General features: G+C 42.6%; 2 protein-coding genes across 12 annotated transcripts in view; one reads left to right on the top strand and one right to left on the bottom strand.

The window, feature by feature from the left end:
- Positions 1-13,043, top strand: part of LOC102509932 (ankyrin repeat and KH domain-containing protein 1) — a 112,320-nt gene extending 99,277 nt beyond the window's left edge. For 6 of the 11 annotated variants that reach the window (XM_032476881.1, XM_032476887.1, XM_032476882.1 and 3 more), the window contains 7 exons: positions 1,820-1,996; positions 3,303-3,554; positions 4,113-4,288; positions 4,957-5,121; positions 8,158-8,267; positions 12,369-12,542; positions 12,693-13,043. In XM_032476881.1, the coding sequence (XP_032332772.1) occupies positions 1,820-1,996; positions 3,303-3,554; positions 4,113-4,288; positions 4,957-5,121; positions 8,158-8,267; positions 12,369-12,542; positions 12,693-12,696 (1,058 nt within the window). In that variant the 3' untranslated portion in view covers positions 12,697-13,043. Of the gene's footprint in view, positions 1-1,819; positions 1,997-3,302; positions 3,555-4,112; positions 4,289-4,956; positions 5,122-5,398; positions 5,887-8,157; positions 8,268-12,368; positions 12,543-12,692 lie in introns of those variants that run through there. The other 5 variants (XM_032476885.1, XM_032476891.1, XM_014552921.2 and 2 more) reach the window with 4 other exon arrangements.
- A 918-nt stretch (positions 13,044-13,961) lies between these two features.
- Positions 13,962-20,403, bottom strand: SRA1 (steroid receptor RNA activator 1). The gene is made up of 5 exons (XM_006172899.3): positions 19,785-20,403; positions 19,533-19,658; positions 15,348-15,550; positions 14,564-14,672; positions 13,962-14,414 (listed from the first exon to the last, which is right to left on the bottom strand). Exons 1-5 carry the CDS (start codon positions 19,807-19,809, stop codon positions 14,203-14,205), a joined length of 675 nt encoding a protein of 224 aa, XP_006172961.2. The 5' UTR covers positions 19,810-20,403; the 3' UTR covers positions 13,962-14,202.
- Positions 20,404-20,466: the final 63 nt, after the last annotated feature.

Here is a 20,466-nt window from a genome sequence, read left to right on the forward strand (position 1 = left end):
GGCTGTGGTAGAAAGCATTAATCCTTGACTTGGCTGGCCCTAATATGTGAATTTAGAGTGCCTTAGCTAGAGATAAACTTCAAATCTCTCATATTCCAGTGTTTGAGCACTTTACACACCACATATTGCATCCTAACAAGATGTGCAGATTATAAATGTCTGGAAAAAAGAAAGTTAAGGAAATCATCCATCTAGTTTGGTAGAAGACAACATTTTGGGACCTTAATTATTCAAATCTATGACATCAAAATTATTTACTTCTAATTAAAAAATAATTTTTTGAAATAGCAAGCATTAAATTTTGACCTTCCTTCTGGGGTCCAGGATTGACTAAGCCTGGTCTCATATCTTAACTGCCTGTGTGATTTCTTTTGTTGATGCTCTTTGATGGATATAGTTTACTCTCCTAGTTTACAGGTAAGAAATAGTAATACTTATGAAGATGGGAAAGGATGTGGAGAAATTGGAACCCTCAAATGCTGTTGGTAGAAATTTTAAATGGTACTTTGGAAAAACAGTTTGACAGCTCCTCAAAGGGTTAAAAAGAGTTACCATGTGATCCAGTAATTCTGCTCCTAGGTATACCCAAGAGAAAACATACATTTACACAAAAACTAGTACACAAATGTTCATAGCAGCACCATTCATAATAGCAAATAGTAGCAACAGCCCAAAGTCCAACAACTGATGAATGGAAAAACAAAATGTGATGTATCTATATCATGAGATATCATTCTCATTATAGTATCTATTTTTATATTTATATTCTATATTATGAGATATAATGAAAGAAATGAAGTAATTATTTGTGCTGCATCATGGATAAACTTGGAAAACATTTTGCTAAGTGACAGAAGCCAGTCACAAAAGATCATATATTGTATAATTCTATTTATATGAAGTTTCCAGAATAGGCAAATCTAGAGAGACAGTATATTAGTGGTTGCTTAGAGGTTCAGATAAGGGGTAAAGGAGGATGGAGAGTGACAGGTAATGCATACAGGGGTTTCTTTAGAGTAGACACAAATGTTCTAAAATTGATTGTGGTGATTGTTCCACAATCCTGGGACTATACTGAAAGCCTTTGAATTGTCTACTTTAAAAATAGATGAATAAGACCTGCTTGAGAGGTGTTGAATATTTTATGTTGATATTAACTACTTTTTCCTGAAATGAGTACCTGTAATCCTTTTCCGGACCCATGTCCCCTTTCCCTAATATGTTTTCTAGAAAAAGGAGTGGAGTTTGAGAAGACTGCTAAATTCAGATTTATGTCAACTAGATAGAAACTTTGATGTAGTTTGCAACTGTTGATTTTTTTTTTTTAATTAGATGAGTACTGAAATTATCTTTAGTTTAATAGTATGCTTTTCCTCCTTGTTAGGAAGGAAACATTGGTAGGTTTGGTATTCATCTTCCAGGGAAAATGACTGTAGCTATATAGATGAACAGCTGTACTTTGAGATTTCCCACAAAAGGGAAAGCAGAAATTATTGATGGGTACCCGTATTCATAACATGCTCTTATCCCATGTTCCCTCCAATGAAAACTTTGAGATTTATCTAGAACATACTCCAGGTGACTGCCGTTCTTAAACACTGGACTTACTTTTCTATATCTAGTGCTGTTTGATATTCTTCTGGACTGCAAGTGAAAAATGGATTTGGGACATAGAGTACAAAATAAATGGATTCCTGTTACTGTGATCCACAAAATAAACTACATGCTTTCTTCTTTTTAAAAGAAGAATTAAATAAACCTTGGACTTTCAGTTTTAAAGCTTTGGCTAATTGGATGTCTTGGACCTGTTTTATTTCAGGTTTACCGTCCATTGACCCATCAGGCAGCTCCCCATCTTCCTCTTCTGCTCCTCTGACAAGTTTTTCCAGCATACCAGGAACACGGGTTTTCCTGCAAGGGCCAGCTCCTGTTGGGACTCCTAGTTTCAACAGACAACATTTTTCTCCCCACCCTTGGACAAGCGCCTCAAACTCATGTAGGAATCCTGGAGGAACTCTTACCTAAGAGTTTTGAATAAGTTATTAAACCATTTGTTTCAGGGAACCCTGTATTATAACTTTAGTAATCTAAATGGTATGCAGGTACCCAAGGTTTGTATTGCAGTCATGTCAAAAATTTATCAATCATTTGTAGGAGAGAAAACTTTAAGGGTCAAGCTATTCTTCCAAGCCAGATTTGTTTACATTGAGTTTTGGATCAAGAAAAGAGGTACAAGTAGTTTTATAAAAGGACTCTTTGGAGGCAGTATTATGAAATAATTTCTTAAGTCTGAAAAGAAGTTGAATTTAAGTTGAACTTAAGTATCTGGTCAGTTTGGTATGATTCCTTATTTATTTTTACATTTTAGGAAATTGTATTGTTGCCATTTATAAGTAAAAATATTCCTCTGTTCTGGCTTAGTTATTTCAGTATTTAGAACCGATGAAGTTAGAACAGGACTTGAACAGGATTTGATTTTTTTAAATGAGCATTATGAGGTAGTCAGTAAGTGGTAGCCCTTTGACATGGAAAACTACCCATATTACCTGAGAGTCCCATTAGGAAACAAAGCCGTGAATTGAATCCAACGATGCTTTGCCAACATTTAACCTTTCTTCCTCGTGGGGGAAAAAAGGGCTATAGAAAGAGAAAAAAGAAAAAAGCTAGTAAGTATAGAGCTAATAAATGTATAATATTGTTTTCCAGGCAGTATGCTAGGTACCATCCAAACACTGCCACATTTTAAGCTAATTTAAAATGTGACAATATATATTTTGAGACGATTAAAAAAAATTCTTTTTGTTATTATTTAGGTATTTTGCTAGAGGAGGTAATTAGATTATTTAGCTTTTTTTTTTTTTTTTTTTTAATGGAGGTACTGGGGATTGAACTCAGGACCTTGTGCATGCTAAACATGCACTCTACCGCTGAGCTATACCCTCCTCCCTTAAGAATATTTTTTTAGAACTAGAGTAAGAATAAATATGGCCTTCTTCCTTTCTAGCCTTGTTCAGTTCAATTTGAAAAAGCTTTTGAGTATTTGTTTATATTTACTATTTTTTCTTTTTTTAATTTCTTCTATTTTTATACTTAGCTATTTTTCAGACTGTTTATACTTAACTACAGGCAGAAGTAGTATAGGATAATGTTTAAGAACTTAGATATTTTCATTTGAATGCTCTTGTAAAATGAAAATTTTCTTTACAGTACCTATGTTATGGAATAGATCTTTCCAACAAGGTTTCTCATATTCTTATAGTTTTTATATGTAATAAAACAATAGAGAAATATTTTGCCACCAGGTGACTCTCCTATTCCATCTGTTTCTTCGGGATCATCTTCACCTCTTTCAGCCACTTCTGCCCCCCCAACTTTGGGCCAACCAAAAGGAGGTAGTGCCAGTCAGGATCGAAAGATACCTCCCCCTATTGGAACAGAGAGACTAGCCCGGATTCGACAAGGAGGGTCTGTAACACAAGCCCCTGTGGGGACCAGTTTTGTCGCTCCTGTTGGACACAGTGGAATCTGGTCATTCGGCGTCAATGCCATGTCAGGTACAGTTACGTTGCCATCTATCTGAAGGGATATCTCAAGTAAGTTGTGGGATTTTGCCATTAAAATATAGTTCCTTAAAAAAAAAAAAAAAAAGCTTAGTTCTTACACTTAATCAGTGGGGTTGTTTAAACCTTTGAGTTCAATCTTGTCTCAAAGTCTGGAATGTTAGTTTGGGTTACACATAATATATGTAATGTGTATGATAATAAATAACATATATAAAATAATAAATAGAGTTGATTAGAAGTAAAAGATTCAAAGCATACTTCTTTTCCCCTCTCTTAAGCTTTTCATTGTAAAATGGGACAATCATTTGATTTCTTTCAGAGAGCACTTAATCTTTTGAAGTACAGGTAGACTGGGGCATTCAGAGGACTCTACCTAATTTTCCAGAAACTCATGTCTTTTCAGTTTGCAGAAATTGTCATGAATGTGTCCTGAGCTTGTAAAAGGCATGATCTTGATTAAATTTAGTGTGAGAAAAAATGATCAAATGGTAATGTTTTGTTATTTAATCCAAATAAATATCTAACCCTTTTCTCAATTCTTCTTTCTAGAAGGCTTATCAGGTTGGTCACAGTCTGTGATAGGGAACCATCCAATGCATCAACAATTATCAGACCCAAGCACATTCTCTCAGCATCAGCCAATGGAGAGAGATGATTCTGGAATGGTAGCCCCCTCTAACATTTTTCATCAGCCAATGGCAAACAGTTTTGTGGATTTTTCTAAAGTAAGTTGACAAGTCTCATTGTAACCTGTTTAACACTTTGCCAGCCAATGTAGTCACATGTTAAGGAGTAATTTGTACTGAAATAATTCTCCCTTCTAGTGTAACTAGTTTGTTTCCATGTCTTTGCCAGATCTTTTACCCAATTTTAAGAGTGGGTTATGTGGTCTATATTAGTTTGTCCTCAAACTAATCCTGAAGATGCCCCCAGCTTCCCCCCAAAACCTGAGAGATTTGAGTTTTGCTACTTTGCATTTGGCTGCCCTTCTAAAAAGCTGGCTGTGAGCTCCCCATTGCCCTCTTGTCAGCTTGAGAGCTTCCTGGCTGCCATAAAGCCAGATTGTGGCTGCAAGCAATTGTGTAGAGTTCTGTTTTCTTAGCACAAGCTTATTAGTAAATCTAAAATGTGGGAAAGTTGAGGGTATAACAGGTGTTCATCAAATATTAGAAATTTCCTTTTGATTTGATATTGGATTTAGTTTTTTCCCTCTTCCCATTGAAAAGTGTTGCTGATACAGATAACCACTTCTGGTTTTTTAGTTCTTTACGATGCTGTATTTATTAGGATCCTCTGGAGTCCTTTGAATGAAAGGCAGTTAGAGAGATCTATGCTGGTATTATGGACTCATCATTTATAATCACTTCATGAGTAAACCTTTCCGCTGTTTTAGGGTCTGCCAATTTCCATGTATGGAGGCACCATAATACCCTCCCATCCCCAACTTGCTGATGTTCCGGGAGGCCCTCTGTTTAATGGACTCCACAACCCAGATCCTGCTTGGAACCCTATGATAAAAGTTATTCAAAATTCAACTGAATGCACTGATGCTCAGCAGGTAAAATGGACTTAATGCTCTTATTTTTCAGATTTATTGTGTCATTCTTTTAATTCTTTGGGTAGTACAAGTTCTGAATATCAGAAGCCATGACATCTCACCACTTTGATCTGAATTAAGTTTGTCAATATCAAGATGATGCTACTTAACATTTAATTTCATGTATGTGTATTTTTCCTAGGCAGAAACAGTGAATTGCCATTGCATTTATATATTCATTTTATAAATGTCTAAAGATTCCTAATTAGAAATTCCAATTTTTCCTCCCCCTTTTCAGATTTGGCCTGGCACGTGGGCACCTCATATTGGAAACATGCATCTCAAATATGTCAACTAAGTTAGAAGGTCTTACTCTTTAGCCTTGTTTGAGAAACCTTTGACCTTGGAAGAACCCTGGGGAATTTTTTTTTTTTTTTAATCTGCCTAAGAAATTTTCTCTGAGGCTTTAGCAATGGAAATTTGATTGCCCATTGTATAAGAACAAAGTGATTTCCTATCCACCTGATTATGTTCTCTGGTTAGTTTAGCCATTTTGAATTTAGTGCTTTGGGCTAAACATACAGAATGCTATTTGTATGCAGAAGAGAATTAGATGATTACATGTTTCAACCTTTTAGGGTGGTAAATACATGTACAATTGTTTACATACTTAAAAGGAAAAAGTTGAGTAAATTTCTTGTCATATAGTGGCTCTACTTAATGTAGCCTGTATTAATGTGAAATATTTACCAGAATATTCAATAAAAAGATGAACAGTGTTTAGAAGTGGGGTGTGATCCTTTCAGTGGTCATACAGGTACTACCCAATCCACAATCATATTGAACCAGGTTAATACTATATTTGTAATAGACTTCTCACATTTTACACTTTAGAGTCCATTCTTAGACTGCCTTGAAAAGCACTTTTAAAACTAGTTGTATACTTACTGTGTTAAACATTCCTTGTTCTCTTCCATATCATTTTATAAGTGAGAAAGTTTCAAGCCCCTGCAGGGTGTCTTATCTGACTTCAGCAGACAGGCCACTGATAGGTTTAGCTCTTTGTGGATCGTAAGTTTGTCAATAAGAACAATAGAATTTCAGTCAGATGACACCAAACAAACTTAAGGATACCCAGATCATCCGTCAGATTCCTTTTGTGTTTCTGACTTTCTTTATCTAAAGATTTATTTTGGTTATAGGTGTTTAAGTTTTATTTGGGTGGGGACATATGAGGGGGAGGGAGTGACTCCTGTAATTCTGTTGTATTGTTGAATCAACTGAATAATGTTTACAAATATATGACTAATTCTGGGCTTAGTTCCATGAAGAGCTGGTATGGTCAATAAGCTAAACTCCAGAACACTGAATGGATTGCTTTGTCCAAACTATAGGCTATGCCAAGAATCTGATGCACTACAGAAGGAAAAACTATCCCATTGAAAAGAACAGTCATCAACTTACACATATTTTAATATGGTTGGTCTTAGATATAGGCAATCTAAAAAATAAAACAAAATGTTTGAGGCTGATAGAGAAGCCAAAACATGTATCAAGGCAAAGAAAGATGAATAGAAAAATATTAACTAGAGGCAGAGTCATACTAGAAGCTTTTTTTTTTACTTTCATGCCAACAGTTCTAGTCTTCTCTTCCTGGCTTCTAGAGCCAACACTAAATGAGGAACACCATATTTGTTCTTTGTTAGACATACCTGGTTTGTTTGTCTTCCATATCATCTTAAATATGAGAATGCTTCTGTAACCTCATTTATTTTCAATTTTAAATGGATTTGAAAAGTATCACTGGTATTGAAACTATTGCCATTGTAGTGCTTGATAACCACATCAAGTACTCTCAAGAGACCCCCTTGCCTTGAGGGGGATAAAAGACCCCTTGGATCACCTACATATCTTGCTGTTTCCACTTACAACTAACAACAAAAATAACAAAAAAATCACCTAGTATTAGTGAAATGAATGAAACTATTCTTGATGCAACATACACTAGTGAGAGATAATATTAAGTAAGTTATTCAGTGGGACAAAAAGGTGAGTTTTGTTCTGTTTTAACTATCTACAATATATTTGAATTATTGAAGGAGCTCTTAACCCTATCTTCTACACGTTGAGGACAACAGAATGAGAAATTCTATCTCAAGTCAGGAACTAGAACTCTAAGGAGAGGAGGCAATTATGAGAAACTCATAGGATGATTAGGAAGAAACAGGAGCTGTGCAGTTTGTAGCAATTACTTAGGATACCCTCCTTCCTGGCCTCTTACCAGCAATGCCTTCTTTTCTTTCTGTTTGGATCCCAGTAACCTATTCCCCATTCCATTTTGCCTGCTATAATCTCTTCTTCCTTTGTCTTGCCTCTTCCTGGCATTACTTTACTGCTATTTTACCAACCTGAACCTTGGATTAAACCTAGCTCAGGTAAGAACTTAATTACTTTCAAAACATACAAGGGATTTGGGGGGAGGCCTCACGGGTACAGCAGAACAAGAGTCAGAAGCCAAAATTCTATTTTCATTTCTGCCACTTGAAGCCATATGACATTAGGCAAATCATTTTCTCATCTCTGGGCTTCACTTTCCTCATCTGAAAATGAAATTGAATGTAAATGAACTCAAAAGAGTTCTAATACAGATTTTCTTTTTTGTCCCATGAATATATGGGAGTATATATGGTACGGGAATGCTAGAAGCCAACAGAATGGTTCATGTTGCTGAGGTTTGAGAACTACCATTTGTTCTCACATGGAATCAAAGGCCTGTTGTGAGAGGCATTATTGATTTTGGGATTTTAGTGGAGGCAGAAGAAAATCTTGCACACCCATAGTGAGTCCTCAAGTCATTAAGAAACACCTTGCTTAGGCATAGATCAAACCTCATGAGAGTAACAGCTCTTTCAAGGAATAAAACTATCATCAAGGTTTCTGGACCTACTTATTTCAAGCAGTGTTCAATGTAAAATTCCCACCACCAACAAAATTATTGATGTTTTAAGACCCTTTAAACCTGTTGTGGCTACAGTGTGCTGACTTGCCCTTTTATAGGCCAGTCTGCTTCCTTCAGTCCCTGCTCTCAAAGGGGAAATCTCATCACCTCAGCTAACCAGACCAAAGAAGAGAGTTGGACAGCCAATGGTGGCCTCTCCTAACCAGAGGTAAGAAATCTCAGGATTTAGAACTATAGCTTCCATTAGTTCTTACAGATTCTGACCAAATCCTCTTCCCAACCTCAAAATTAGTAAATGAGGGGACCATCCTCGGTTTGATGTAGCTTTTAGAAGAGGAAAGGCTGATCATATTAGAGTTTCAAGCCAAAGAGAGAGGAGTACTTAGTATACAGGGTTCTGTCCTACTGATTAAAACCTTTGTACCACATTGTAAACCCAGGAGGAGACAAACAAGCCTGTAGGAAAACAGATTCTGAACATCTTGTTCTTTAGCCATAGAGCTCTTCTACCAAGAAGTGTGGCTGGTCATGACATCTTACCAGTTGACACTGTCCTGGGGTGAGGGGCTCTGATAACACTGCATTTTCTATTCACCCTCAAAGATTTGTCACCATTTGTCAATGTTATTTGACAGGTTACTTTACTTTCACTCTCTTGTAGGAAATGGGTGAGAGAAAGGTGGTTTTAAATATCCAAAACTTAAAGTGTGTTAAGACCACCTCCAATAAAAGGCAGGAGCCTGGGCTTGACCTAATTTGGAAAACAAAGTCATGAATCTAATGGTCCGATTGCAAACCTATTTTGTGATTACTTTTCACCTCCTCCTGTTCTATCTTGATGGTATTGTTGTGAGTTCAAAGTAATTTGCCTAGTAGCAGAGACCTGGTATTCCCCTATAAGTCTAATCAAATCTCTGGGGTTGAGACCTGGGCATAAGTATTTATTTTTAAAGCTCTCATACTGTAATCTCTAATGGGCAATCAGTGTTGAGCGACCCTCATATTTACTCTTGGTCCTTCAACCAGGTTGAATAGATGATGAATCTGGCTTTCTCCCTAAAGCCAACTACCTGTTCTCTAGTTCCCCAGCCCATATAGCACACAGCATTTCAAGAAAAGTAAGCTTCTAGTAGTAGTCTTTTAGTGTAGTAACTGCTGCTGTTGTTTTACAGGAGAGATTAATAAAAGGGAGATCTCACTTCCAAACTGATCCTTCTTGAAAACATCTGACACTTCTCTCCTAGTTCTACTCTGGCTCTTCTTTCTCAGTCTCTTTTGGTGAAATCCTCTTCCTCTGCAACCCTTTAAATAAATGTTGATGTTTCCAGGTCTCTTCTTTTGGTGTATCTTCTCCTGCCATGATCTCATCCCACACTCTTGGATTTTACTCCACAAATCTGAATCAAACTCAGAGTTCTTCCTTTGTAGTTTCAGACCTGTATATCTGATTCCTTACAATGCTTCTCCATCTGAGCATTCCACACACATTATACATTCCCCAATATAAGATATATCCCACCTCTTGTTTTCTCTGTTATATCACACGGGACTCCTAGCTACCAAGACTCTCAAATCAGAAGATTGGGAATTATCCTAGCTTATCTCCTCTCTCACCCCACCCTTAATCAGTCACCTTATCCTTCCTTCTCTGTGTATCTAGATCCCCTTCACTTCTCTTCATCCTCACAGCCACTTTTTGCCCACCCCATTTCACTAGGCTAGAGTCTTCACCTTCAGTCTCACTGTTGTCCATCCCATCCCCAACTCCCCTCACTAGACTGCTTACTCACCCTGCTTAAAAGTTGAGTATAGATGGTTCCTCACAATCTGATCCTTGGGCTTACAATGCTTTGTAAGTGGCTCAAAAGCCTTTTTGGAACAATAAAATATACATATCCTTGCTGTTGGAAGTGTGATTCTAAGGACCTGCAGACCTAAGGGTCTGCATCACGTGGGATTTTATTAAAACCCCAGAATCTCAAGTCCCACCTACTGTATTAGAATCCTCATTTTAACAAGGTCTCCAGGTGATTTATGTGCACATTAAAGTTTGAGAAGCGCTTTTACTTGTAAAATCCAGTATCTTTTAATGAGTGAAAAAATCTGAGCTAAGAAAATTTGATGAAGCCAGAAGTAACACTGATAAATGCACGGTCAGGTGGTCTATAATTAATTTGCAGGATGGGGCTTTGGTGGGGGTATACTGATTTTGAGGAAGCTAAAAACATCGGACAACTGGATCAAGTTGAGATTTTTAGTGAATATAGGTACTAGACTTGGTACTTACCATTACCTCTCTCCTGCCTCCTTTCACATCAGTGTGCCTACATCAAAAAATCTTCTTTTAAAGGCCATACTCTCTCTGACCTCGTACTCTCTCTTTCCAGAGGGCTAAAGACCAAGCCCTCCTCATCAGCCCCCAGCCAGCTTTTCCTTAAGTTTCCTGGGATTAGTTAGCTATGGCAAAGAGATCAGGCATCTCCTGCTCCCCAGTCTTTATTCATTCTTTAATCAGTCCAGGTATCACTTCTTCCGGAAAGCCCACCCTAACTCTCATCTTCCCTTGGTGCTGTGCATCAAGGCATTTTTCACCCTGTACTGTAATTGATTAATGGGAGGCAGTACACATCTGTGCTTAAGGGCACAGGCTCTGCAATCAGATACACTCAAATTCCCCCTTCTACAAGTGCATGACGTTGAACCGTGACTTAACCTCTCTGGGCTTTGGTTTCCTCGCCTGTAAAATGTGGTTTAATGGTGCTTAACTGTCCGAAACTGTTGAGAGGAATGGGTGAATTAATACATGACAGTAATGTGTGCCATACCTCACCTGACCCAGCGCCCCCTGTAAACAGTAAATAGTAAACAGCTGAGCGGCTGCAGCGCTCATAGGCAGGCTGGTCAATGTTGGGCCAGGAAACTGGAGGTCGGTGCAGGTCCTGGGACTCCTTCCAACTTTTCGCAGAGCTCCGTGCTTGCTCCAGCGCGGATAGGGCGGGATCATCTGGTTGAGTGACAGCTGGCCCGCCCCGGGCGTGACGTAGTCCTTGTGTTGTTGCTGCTGCCGCACGTGGTCGACTGAGTCGGTCTCAGGCTCGGCTGCTTTCCGCGTCCTCAGCACCAGCACCAACCTCTTGTCTTCTGCTCCTCCTGTTCGCTATGTCCACATCCACGAGCTGCCCGATTCCCGGGGGCAGGGACCAGCTGCCCGACTGCTACAGCACCACGCCGGGGGGCACGCTATACGCCACTACCCCGGGAGGTCAGCGGGCTGGGCCGGGGTCTACTGGCGGCGGGCAGGCCAGCGTGTCTGTCGCGGGACTTGGGTGGGCAGGTGCGGACCTGGACTAGTCCGCAGGCCCCTCAGCAGATTGCAGCTTTGAGTAGGGTGGGGGCTTGGAGCTAAAGCCCAGTTCCATAAAACCTCGAAGTGATGCAAGACGGTCTTGAGCCTACTTTCGGGTGACACTGGACATAAATTCTCACTGTGGCCTGGGTTCTGGGCACCTTGCTCACCCCCTACTCCTGATTTTGCTGCCTGGGAGGTAGGTCAAGGCCTCAACTGAGTGTGGTCTCAGCAGGAAGCAACGAGGTCCTGCAAAGCTGCCAAAGCAGGACTATGGCAGTTGGGACCAAGGGTTTCAGGTATCTGTGCTGCGTGGCTTGCTAGTGGCTGATTGGTCGAACAGCCTGGGATCGTGCCTACCCAGGGATTCCTACCAAGTGGAGGGGAAGCGGAAGGGTGAGAATAGGGTAGGGTCCTTTGAGGACAATTCGGGCCAAGTTCTTCGAGGCTGGGCTGAGCCTGTTAGGACTTAGGAGGGGTCAGGAAAAGAACAGTATGTCCCTGGGTTCCACAGGAGGAACACAGCTCCTTCAAGCAGGCCATCAGAGCCCAGGTGGCAGGACTAGCCTTCACATCTGCTTTTTGGCTTCCTCATCCAACTGAGGCTGGAGGGCTAAGCCCCACCCTGTGAACCAAAGCAGTGAAGTTCCAGAGCCAGCAGAGCAGGACAAGAGCATCCTGAAGTACCTGAGATCCAAGTCCAGTGCTCTTCCTAGAGCCAAAACCTGAAGCTCCCCTCACCCAAAAGCCCCTGCCTAGACCAGCTGGGATGCTACTTTTGACACTTAGACACCTCTTGGTTAGGCCCAGAAGTCTGCTGTGAAGGCTAGTCAGCTGAGATTCTGGCTGGGCTGTAGAGCAGCAGCCCTTTAAAGCACGAGAAAATGTGACCTCTTGGTCCCTAAAAACCTGTGTCTGGAGACACAAGCTCCTGCCTCTTACATAGCCCTTACCCCTTGACAGGCACCAGGATCATCTACGACCGAAAGTTCCTGCTGGAGTGCAAGAACTCACCCATTGCCCGGACACCCCCCTGCTGCCTCCCTCAGATTCCCGGGGTCACAACTCCTCCAACAGCCCCACCTTCCAAGCTGGAGGAGCTGAAGGAGCAAAAGGAGACAGAGGAAGAGATACCCGGTAAGGAAAGCAGGCCCTAAAATTATGAAATGGCTTTGAGTCCAAATGCCCAAGTAGAGTGGGGATTCATTTCTGAGGGGCTTCTGCACTGAGACTGAGCCTGCAGACCCCCAACCCAGCAACCAGTCCTTCTGCCTTTTTTCTCTCCAGATGATGCACAATTTGAAATGGACATCTAATCCAGTGCAGATGACCCTGTGTGTGGAGTTAAAGGAATCCCTGATGCCGCTGCTGCTACCTCCTTTTTCTGGGATATCCAAAGGCCAGCTGGCCTCATCTAATCCAGAAGGGGGTGACTTGTTGGTATGGGGCCTCCCTTAGTTCCAAGGCAGCTAGACCAGGAACAGGAGTGGGCAACTTGCCAAGCCCTTAGCTCTACTTTCTCTTCGGTCTGTAGGCACTGCTCCCAACCCCTGGCCCTCGGCTCAGGCTGAGTCTGGGACTAGGGCTGGGGAACGGAGAATGTCACTTTCTGACTACTTTAGTAAACATTGAAAGAAATGCCTTGGCTCCAGTGCTGTCCTCAATGCTGATCTTCTCATCTCAGCCATAAAGCTGAGGGCCCCAGCAAACCTGGTTAGGATCAGAGGTCCCACCCAGGTCCCTTCCCAGGTCCCACTGGCCTACTTCCAGCAGCAATTAGAGCCTGAGGCAGGCTTTGGGGGCCGGCCATAGGAGCCACCAAACCATAAACAGCAATAGCCTGACCCGTGCCAAGGACTGTTCCTAGCCTTTCCAGGAAGCGGCCTTTCTGGAATCAGACCTCTCCAGCAGTCCCTCCCTAGTTATTCCAAAGCGGGAAAAAAGCACTGCCCCAGTCTATACCCAGTTTTCTTTGGTCTCTCCCTGTGCCTTTTCTGCCTCCCACCTGTAAGTACCAACCTTATTACAACACTGAAAACCTGTCCTCTGCCTTCTCACAGCACAGTATGAACCTCTCTAGGCCCTTCCATCTGGTTCTGTTGTCCTCCAGACCTTAGGACCCAAAGGCAGCAGCTTATTTGGTGAATCACATAAAGAGTCAAGATCTTACTATCCCTGACCCCCACCCCCAAGGAGGAGAAAAATGATCCTATATCTCAGCAATCTGGTCTTTTTCTCCTTCAATTTATACAGCTAACCTTAGTAATATTTGCATTCCTCAAGGATGATGCAGTACAAATAGGGCAGTCTCCTTTTCTTGAGGGAAAAACTTCCTCATGCTTTTTAAGCCTCTTTTCTCATGCTGAAACAAAGTCATCCATCCAAAACCATAGGGTTACTCAGCCCAGCAAGGGATGTGCGTTTGTCTAATTTGAGGGAAAGTGGCAGGCAGTAATCTGGTCATGCATAGCAAGGCCATTCATGAGTAGAGGATGAACAGAGGTCTGTATGGTACACAGGGAGCACAGCAGTCAAGGACACCAAAGGGAACCAGTATGGCATAGGAAGGGCTCATCTCTCCTACCCAGGGCCCACAATGAGATGTATTTATTGAAATGTATATGGTATGGGTAACAAGTGACCCCTCTGTGGGACCTCTTCCCCTAGAGGTGGGCCAGGCTAAGGACCCAAAAGGGGCAGACAGTCTCTGAAGTGGTAAAAAGGAGCCAAGTGAGAGAAGACCTCCCATACCAAGGCATAGGAGACAATGTGAAATCAGTCTGGGGAAACCAAAGGATTATGGAGCCTGTTGGATGCCTGGTACAGTCTGGTTCTGCTCAGCTGTGGCTGTAGATTTCTCTTCATTGGCCTCCTCCTCTGAAGACAGAATCCTCTTTTCTGCAATTAATCTTTTAACTCCCACCATCCATTGACTGACCTCAGTCACATGGTCAACCATGAGTGAGCGGTGGATGTCATCTGCTGCATCCCACTGGTGGCTTGAAAGCTCTGAGGAGAGAGGTGGGCTGAGCAAGCAGCCTGAAGCAAGTCGTAGCTGCTACTCCTCCCCTCCCAGTCAAAAATCGCAGCACCTATTTCAGCTTGGCCAGCCACAGCAAGATGAGGGACTTAGGCTATACAAAGGGACCCAGCCACACCTTGTACAAGCAGAGCCATCCTCTTCTTTACAGGCATTGACAGCTTCCCTCCAGCCCAGTGTTCCTGCAGCAGAGCCAGGCGTCGGCTGATGTCATCACATACCTGCTTCTGAGAGACAGAAGCCCCCTCCAAGTCAGTGCTGCCAGCCTAACCGAGGCAGGGAAGGCAGTGCCACGTAGGAAGCACCTGCTTTCTCAGGCCCAAGAACTTTACACTCAGTCTTAGAGTTATGGTTCTTCAAAGATTAGAGGCCCCACTGAGATGCTGATGAAATCTATGGATCTCCTTCCAAGAAAAATGCATATGTGGCTAGAATTTTAAAATTTCTAGTTTCTCAGATGCTCAGAAATTCATTCTAAAGTGCTACTTTACAAATAAGTAAACTAAGGACCAAAGAGGTGAAGATCACTCTGTTACTGTCCTTTAAGACTCGTCAGATCCCTTGCCTCAAGAGAACTTAGGAAACATTATAGGTAGAAAAAGGGAGTTTCCCTCTCCCTCCCTGAACATAAAATCAACAAGATTTGCTCTAAATGACCTAGAGGGTACAAAAATGAGGAAGTTATTGCTAATGGGAGTTAAATTCAACTCTTGTTCCTACAAGCCTCTTCTACTGAAGACTGTGAACCCTGCCAAACCATGTGTTCATTTTTCTAGGAAGTCCTTAGATTCTGAAGGGGTCCCTAACTCAGAAAGGGTTAAGAGCCATTGCCCATAGGGTCAGAAAGTCTACTTTTGGGAGCCATACCTGCACCTGGTGGTCATCAGAGCTTTCCCACTTACCTTTGTGTGGCCACGGCAATCCTCCAATGCCTGTTCCAAAGGTGTCAGCACATCTTCCGGCAGAGTCTCAGACTCAACAACTGGGAAATTTGTGGGCTGTGTGCTGGAGGGAGGAGAACTCCCCACAAGTGGTGGCCTGGAAGCCTTATTTGAAGGAGGTGGAGGTCCCATTGGGGGAGCCCCAGAAGTCTCAGAGGTGGGGACTGAAAAGGTAAAGCAAGATAAAGCAAACATGGCTTAAATAGGTAAGAAGTTCAATTCTAACTTCATCCCTTCTAAGGAGGGTTACTCTGCAACAACACATTCATTAGAAATGTGTGTTTATAAAGTCCCTGCGATGCATCAGACAATGTGCAAGGTGCCAGAAATAGAGTAGTAAACCAGACAGATTAGGTTCCTGACTTCAGAGACCTTAAATTCTAGAGGAAGACGGGAAAAAAAGAAAGAAAATTACCAAGTTACGTTGTGTGGTACAAAGAAATAAAACATGATGTGATAAAGAGGAGTATTAGAGGGACCTACCCAGACTGACTGTTCAAGGAAGGCCTCCTAAGATGACATTTAAATTTATCTCAGCTCACATCTAATGTGACATGTGGCAAGTTACCTTTAACCTCCAAGTTTGGGTTCCACTTCCATAAAATGGTGATATTATAGTACTAGCACTTATTTCACAGGGTTGCAGTGATGATTAAGAACACAGGTACAGCTGCTAGTGTGTAGCAAAAATGTGCTCACAAAGTTAAGAACTAATGGATGAGATAGATGCAGCCATAAAGAGCTGAAGGAACAGTATACTAGGTAAAGGTAAGGGCAGTGCCCAAGAGGTGGAAAAGTCCTGACTTGTTCAAGGAACAGAAAAAAGGCCTGTGTGGCTGGAAATTATTAACACTGAAAAAAGTAGTATGAGCTTTCTCTGGAGAAGTAAGCAGGGATCCAGACCCCTACAGGGCTTTGGAGGAGTTTGGCTGAGCCTAATGATGACGGACAGCCACTGCAGGTTTATAAAAACAAAGGGTGATGTCAATAGACTTGTTTTTTATGATGTTCATTCACTCTGTATGGCCTGTGAAAAGCTGGTGAGAATAGGTCAAGAAGGGGAGGGACACCAGTTGAGAGGTTAACAGTAGTTCAGGAAAGAGAATACTAGCATGAACTAGAGTTAAAGAGTAGATGAGGGGAAACAGAGTGGTCTCAGATTTATTTAGAAGAAGGTAGAAGAGGACTTGATGGAACAGGGGGTGAAGGAGAGAGGAGCCAAGGACAACTCTTGGTCTCTGACTTTAATAATGGGATGGTGGAATCACTATGGAAAATGAGAATACTGGAGGAGAAAAGTCAAAAGTTACTTCTAGGTATCAACATCCACATGGATGATTAACTCACCTGATTTGGTCTCTCGATTTGACCTCACCTCCAATGATCATTTTTTTTCCACCCTACTTCAGCCTCTCGCCCCTGGCTGCCTTATTCTCAACAACACTGTGCCACTTCCAAAATCTGACCACCTCTCCTACCCTTCCAGCTCAGCTACTCAGATTTTTGAGGTGCATTAAAATCACTCCTTTAATGCTCTTATCTCACTTATCCCCTCCCATTGTCCCACTTACCTGGTAAACCCAACTTGCCTGCAATTGTTGGGAGGAAAACAACCATGCTGATGAGTCACACTTTAAATTCATAGCTACAGATTTTAAAAGGCATCCAACATTGCCTGGAAATCCTGTACTTTGCCTCATTTTCCTACTCTTCAGAACGGCTGTTTTCACATCTCCTAAACTTTTCTACCTTCTTCCTTTCTTTTCCTGCAGTCTCTGTCCTTTTGACCATGCCTCATATTTCACTGAGAAAATAAGAGGTCACAAATAGGAACACCCCCACCTTCTCACCACCAATTCTACTAACCCACCTGCATCTGGCTGCTTTCATTCCTCCTCTAATAAATGAAGGTTCCTGCTCTATCAGAGGCTATCTCCCCAGCTGAACTCTGCATCCCTAACTCTCTTGCTTTCTCTGGGCTTCCATCCTGCAGTTATCCCTTTTCTCCTACACCATCAGTTCTCCTTCTCTACCATATTATCTCATCAGCATACTAAACCCTCCCTTACCTCACAGTCATCCCCAGACAGTGCCTCATTTCTCATCTCTGCTTCACAGCAGAATTTCTTCTGTGAGCTAACTACAGTTACTCTCTCTACTTCTTTTCATATTTTCTCCTCAGCCCATTCCTGACAGGTTTCTGCTCTCATCACTCCCGACTGCTTTTGTTAGGGTCACCAGTGATCACTATGTTTGTCAAATCAAGTGGTCCCTTTTCTCCTCTGACTTGACCTTTCAGCAGCATTCATCAGGGTTCATCAAGATGTTACCCTCTCCCAGAGTAAATTTTACTTTTCTTCTTACTTCTTTGGCCACTTCTCAGTGTCCTTTGCTAATTCCTTTTCTGTTCAACCTTGAAATGCTAAAGAGCCTTAGGGCTCTGGCTTGGATCCTCTTTAGGCCTCTACCCACATACTCTCCTTATTTAAGCCCATAAAATCAAATATCATCCATGTGATAGTGGTGGTGACACATTTCTGTAATTCTAGCCTAGACCTCTCCCCTATTTAGCAGCCCAAATTTAACATGGCCAAAACAGAAACCTTGCTTTTCCCCTCCCCTCAAAACCTAGTCATCCCATATCATTGAACACTACATCCAGTTCCTCAAGCCAAAAATACAAGTTACAGTGCTGCTTCTTTCACCTCACCTAGGACATCTACTCATTCCTATTGACTTTCTCCATAACATATCCCATATCCATCCAATTCCTGTACTCCCACCCTTGTCCGAATCATTACAACTTACCTATGTTAGCATAATAGCCCCTTAATTTGTCTATCCACTTCTTCCTTAAAATCTGTTTTCCACATAACAGACACATTGATCTTTTTTTTTTAATGTAAATCAATGTTTCTCAACCTGGGGAGATTCTGTCCCCACAGTAAACGTCTAGAGACGCTTTTGGCTGTCACAACTGGGTGGGTGCTACTGGCATCTAGTGGGTAGAGGCCAGGGATGCTGCAGACATCCTACAATATATGGGACAGTCCCTCACAAAAAAGAATTATCTGGCCCAAAATATCAGTAGTGCTAAGGTTAAGAAACTGGTTTATATCGTTCCTCTGCAATGTTACGGGTGTGGCTAACAGAGGAGTTGAAAAGAGACCACACTTTCCTATTAGCCTGGGAAATGCTCAGGGAGAAAGAAACCACCCTCCTCTACTTAACATTTTTCAGTGGCTTCCCACTTTATGTAAATTAAAATATGAATTCCTTGTCCTGATTTACAAAAACCCACTATGGGGGTGAGGGTATAGGTCAGTGGTAGAGTGCATGCTTAGCATGCATGCATGAGGTACTGGGTTCAATCCCAGAACCTCCATTAAAAAAAAAAAAGAAAGAACGAAAAAGAAAACACTAAAATCTGGCCCCTGCCTACTACTGAGATCTAAATTTCTATCCCTAGTCCACTGTGCTCTAGCCATCAGATGCTCCTTCAGTCTCTGAATTTGTCAAACTTATTCTTAAGACTTCTGCAATAGCTATTTCCAAAGCCTGGAATACTCTTGCACCTGATACTTGTGTGGCTAGCTTTTAAATGTCAACCCTTAGATACCTTAGTTACCAGTCACTCTCACATCACCTTGTTTTTCTCTGTAGAGCCCTCACCACTGTTTCCTCTATCTGCAAAGCTATAGTGTGGACTCTACAAAAATAGAAAACTTTTATCTTGTTGACTGCTTTCTAGTTCGCCTTCAAACACAGTAGGTGCTCAGTAGATGATACTGATTAAATGAACGAATAACACATTAAATCTGAGGTGGTTATCATACAGCCAAGTGAAGATGCAGAACACACAAATGGGTATACCACTACGTTCTGTGAAAAGATCCATGTTGGAAATAAAATTAGAAAAACAATATATAGGATGAGATCACCTAAGGCGAAAACACAGAGTCTTTTGAGACCAGCGCACCAATTATCGACCTGGGCAGTAAAAAAGGGCCTGAACGGAGCCCCTTTGTGGAGCACCAAGCTCTCTCCACAGGAAGTCCTTTTCGAAACGCAAGAGACCCAAAGGCCAGGCTTATTCCTGGCACCGCCCATTCTCGGCGGGTCTCCGCGCACAGGGCCCCCACCCACCTCTGGGGGATCCATCCTGGGGAGCAGCGACCCTCTTCGTGAGCGGCGTACGCTTGGGTCCGCCAGCCTGGATCTGCAGCCCGTATGAGAACTGCGGCGGATCGTTCCAGCCGCGCTCCTTGTTGCCTGCAAAGGTAAGAGGACGCGTGAAGCAAGCCCGGGGAAGACAGAGGGTCCGCACCCCGCGCAGTACTCGCCCCTAGCCAGGGCAGGGAGAAGACCCAGCGCCCCTAGCCCGGCCGCCGCGCTCACCCGGCTTCACGTACAGCTCCGCCATCTCCACTTCCGCACGGCCAGCGGGGCAGTACGTCACTTCCAGGGCGGCCGCACTCCCAAGCCGCTGGGGCCACGCCCCTAGCCGGGCCGGCTGCCTGGAGCACTCGTGGTTGGACGGTTGTTCAGACACGCAAGGAGCCGTTGTCGAGACCCTGCGCCAACTCCCTAAGGGACTTCAAATCTATCCCAGCTAATAACGCACAGAGCCCCGACCACACGGCACCAAAGGGGGCTGTTCTCCAGAAAATAGCGCTCTAAGAGCCCAAGTCCTCTGAGAGTCCCCCCTCTCCGTGTTTCACAGTTGCTATCAGGAGCAAGTTTAAACCTCCAGAATCTCCCGCCCCACTGTAATCTAGGCAGGTGTCCACTGCCCTGAACATTTACACTCACTAGGCTGGAATATATGTATCAGGAAGCCTATTAATGTCTCAGGCCAAGTTAAGTGTCTCGTCTGAGCTCCCACAACCCTCGGAGATTTCCTAGCCGTACTACATTTTGTCTTCGGTCTTGTTTATTTGGGTCTTATTTGACAGTCTCAGAAGGTGGAACCCCTGACTATTTTATCCCCAGGTGTACCTTAGTGCCTAGCACAGAGGAAACCTTAGGGAATATATCTGTTATATGAAGTCAGATTTTTAGTACATCCATGCCGTCACGT

Source organism: Camelus ferus, chromosome 3, assembly GCF_009834535.1.
Source record: "Camelus ferus isolate YT-003-E chromosome 3, BCGSAC_Cfer_1.0, whole genome shotgun sequence".
In the NCBI taxonomy this organism is placed as follows: domain Eukaryota; kingdom Metazoa; phylum Chordata; class Mammalia; order Artiodactyla; family Camelidae; genus Camelus; species Camelus ferus.

What these genes read in the sequence shown, in the direction of transcription:
- SRA1 (XM_006172899.3), bottom strand. Translation starts at nt 19,809, where the DNA reads ATGGCGGAGCTGTACGTGAAGCCGG. An exon ending in GGAGCTGTACGTGAAGCCGG is followed by an intron (nt 19,659 to 19,784) that starts GTGAGCGCGGCG and finishes TTACCTTTGCAG; the next exon opens with GCAACAAGGAGCGCGGCTGG. An exon ending in CCAGGATGGATCCCCCAGAG is followed by an intron (nt 15,551 to 19,532) that starts GTGGGTGGGGGC and finishes TTACCTTTTCAG; the next exon opens with TCCCCACCTCTGAGACTTCT.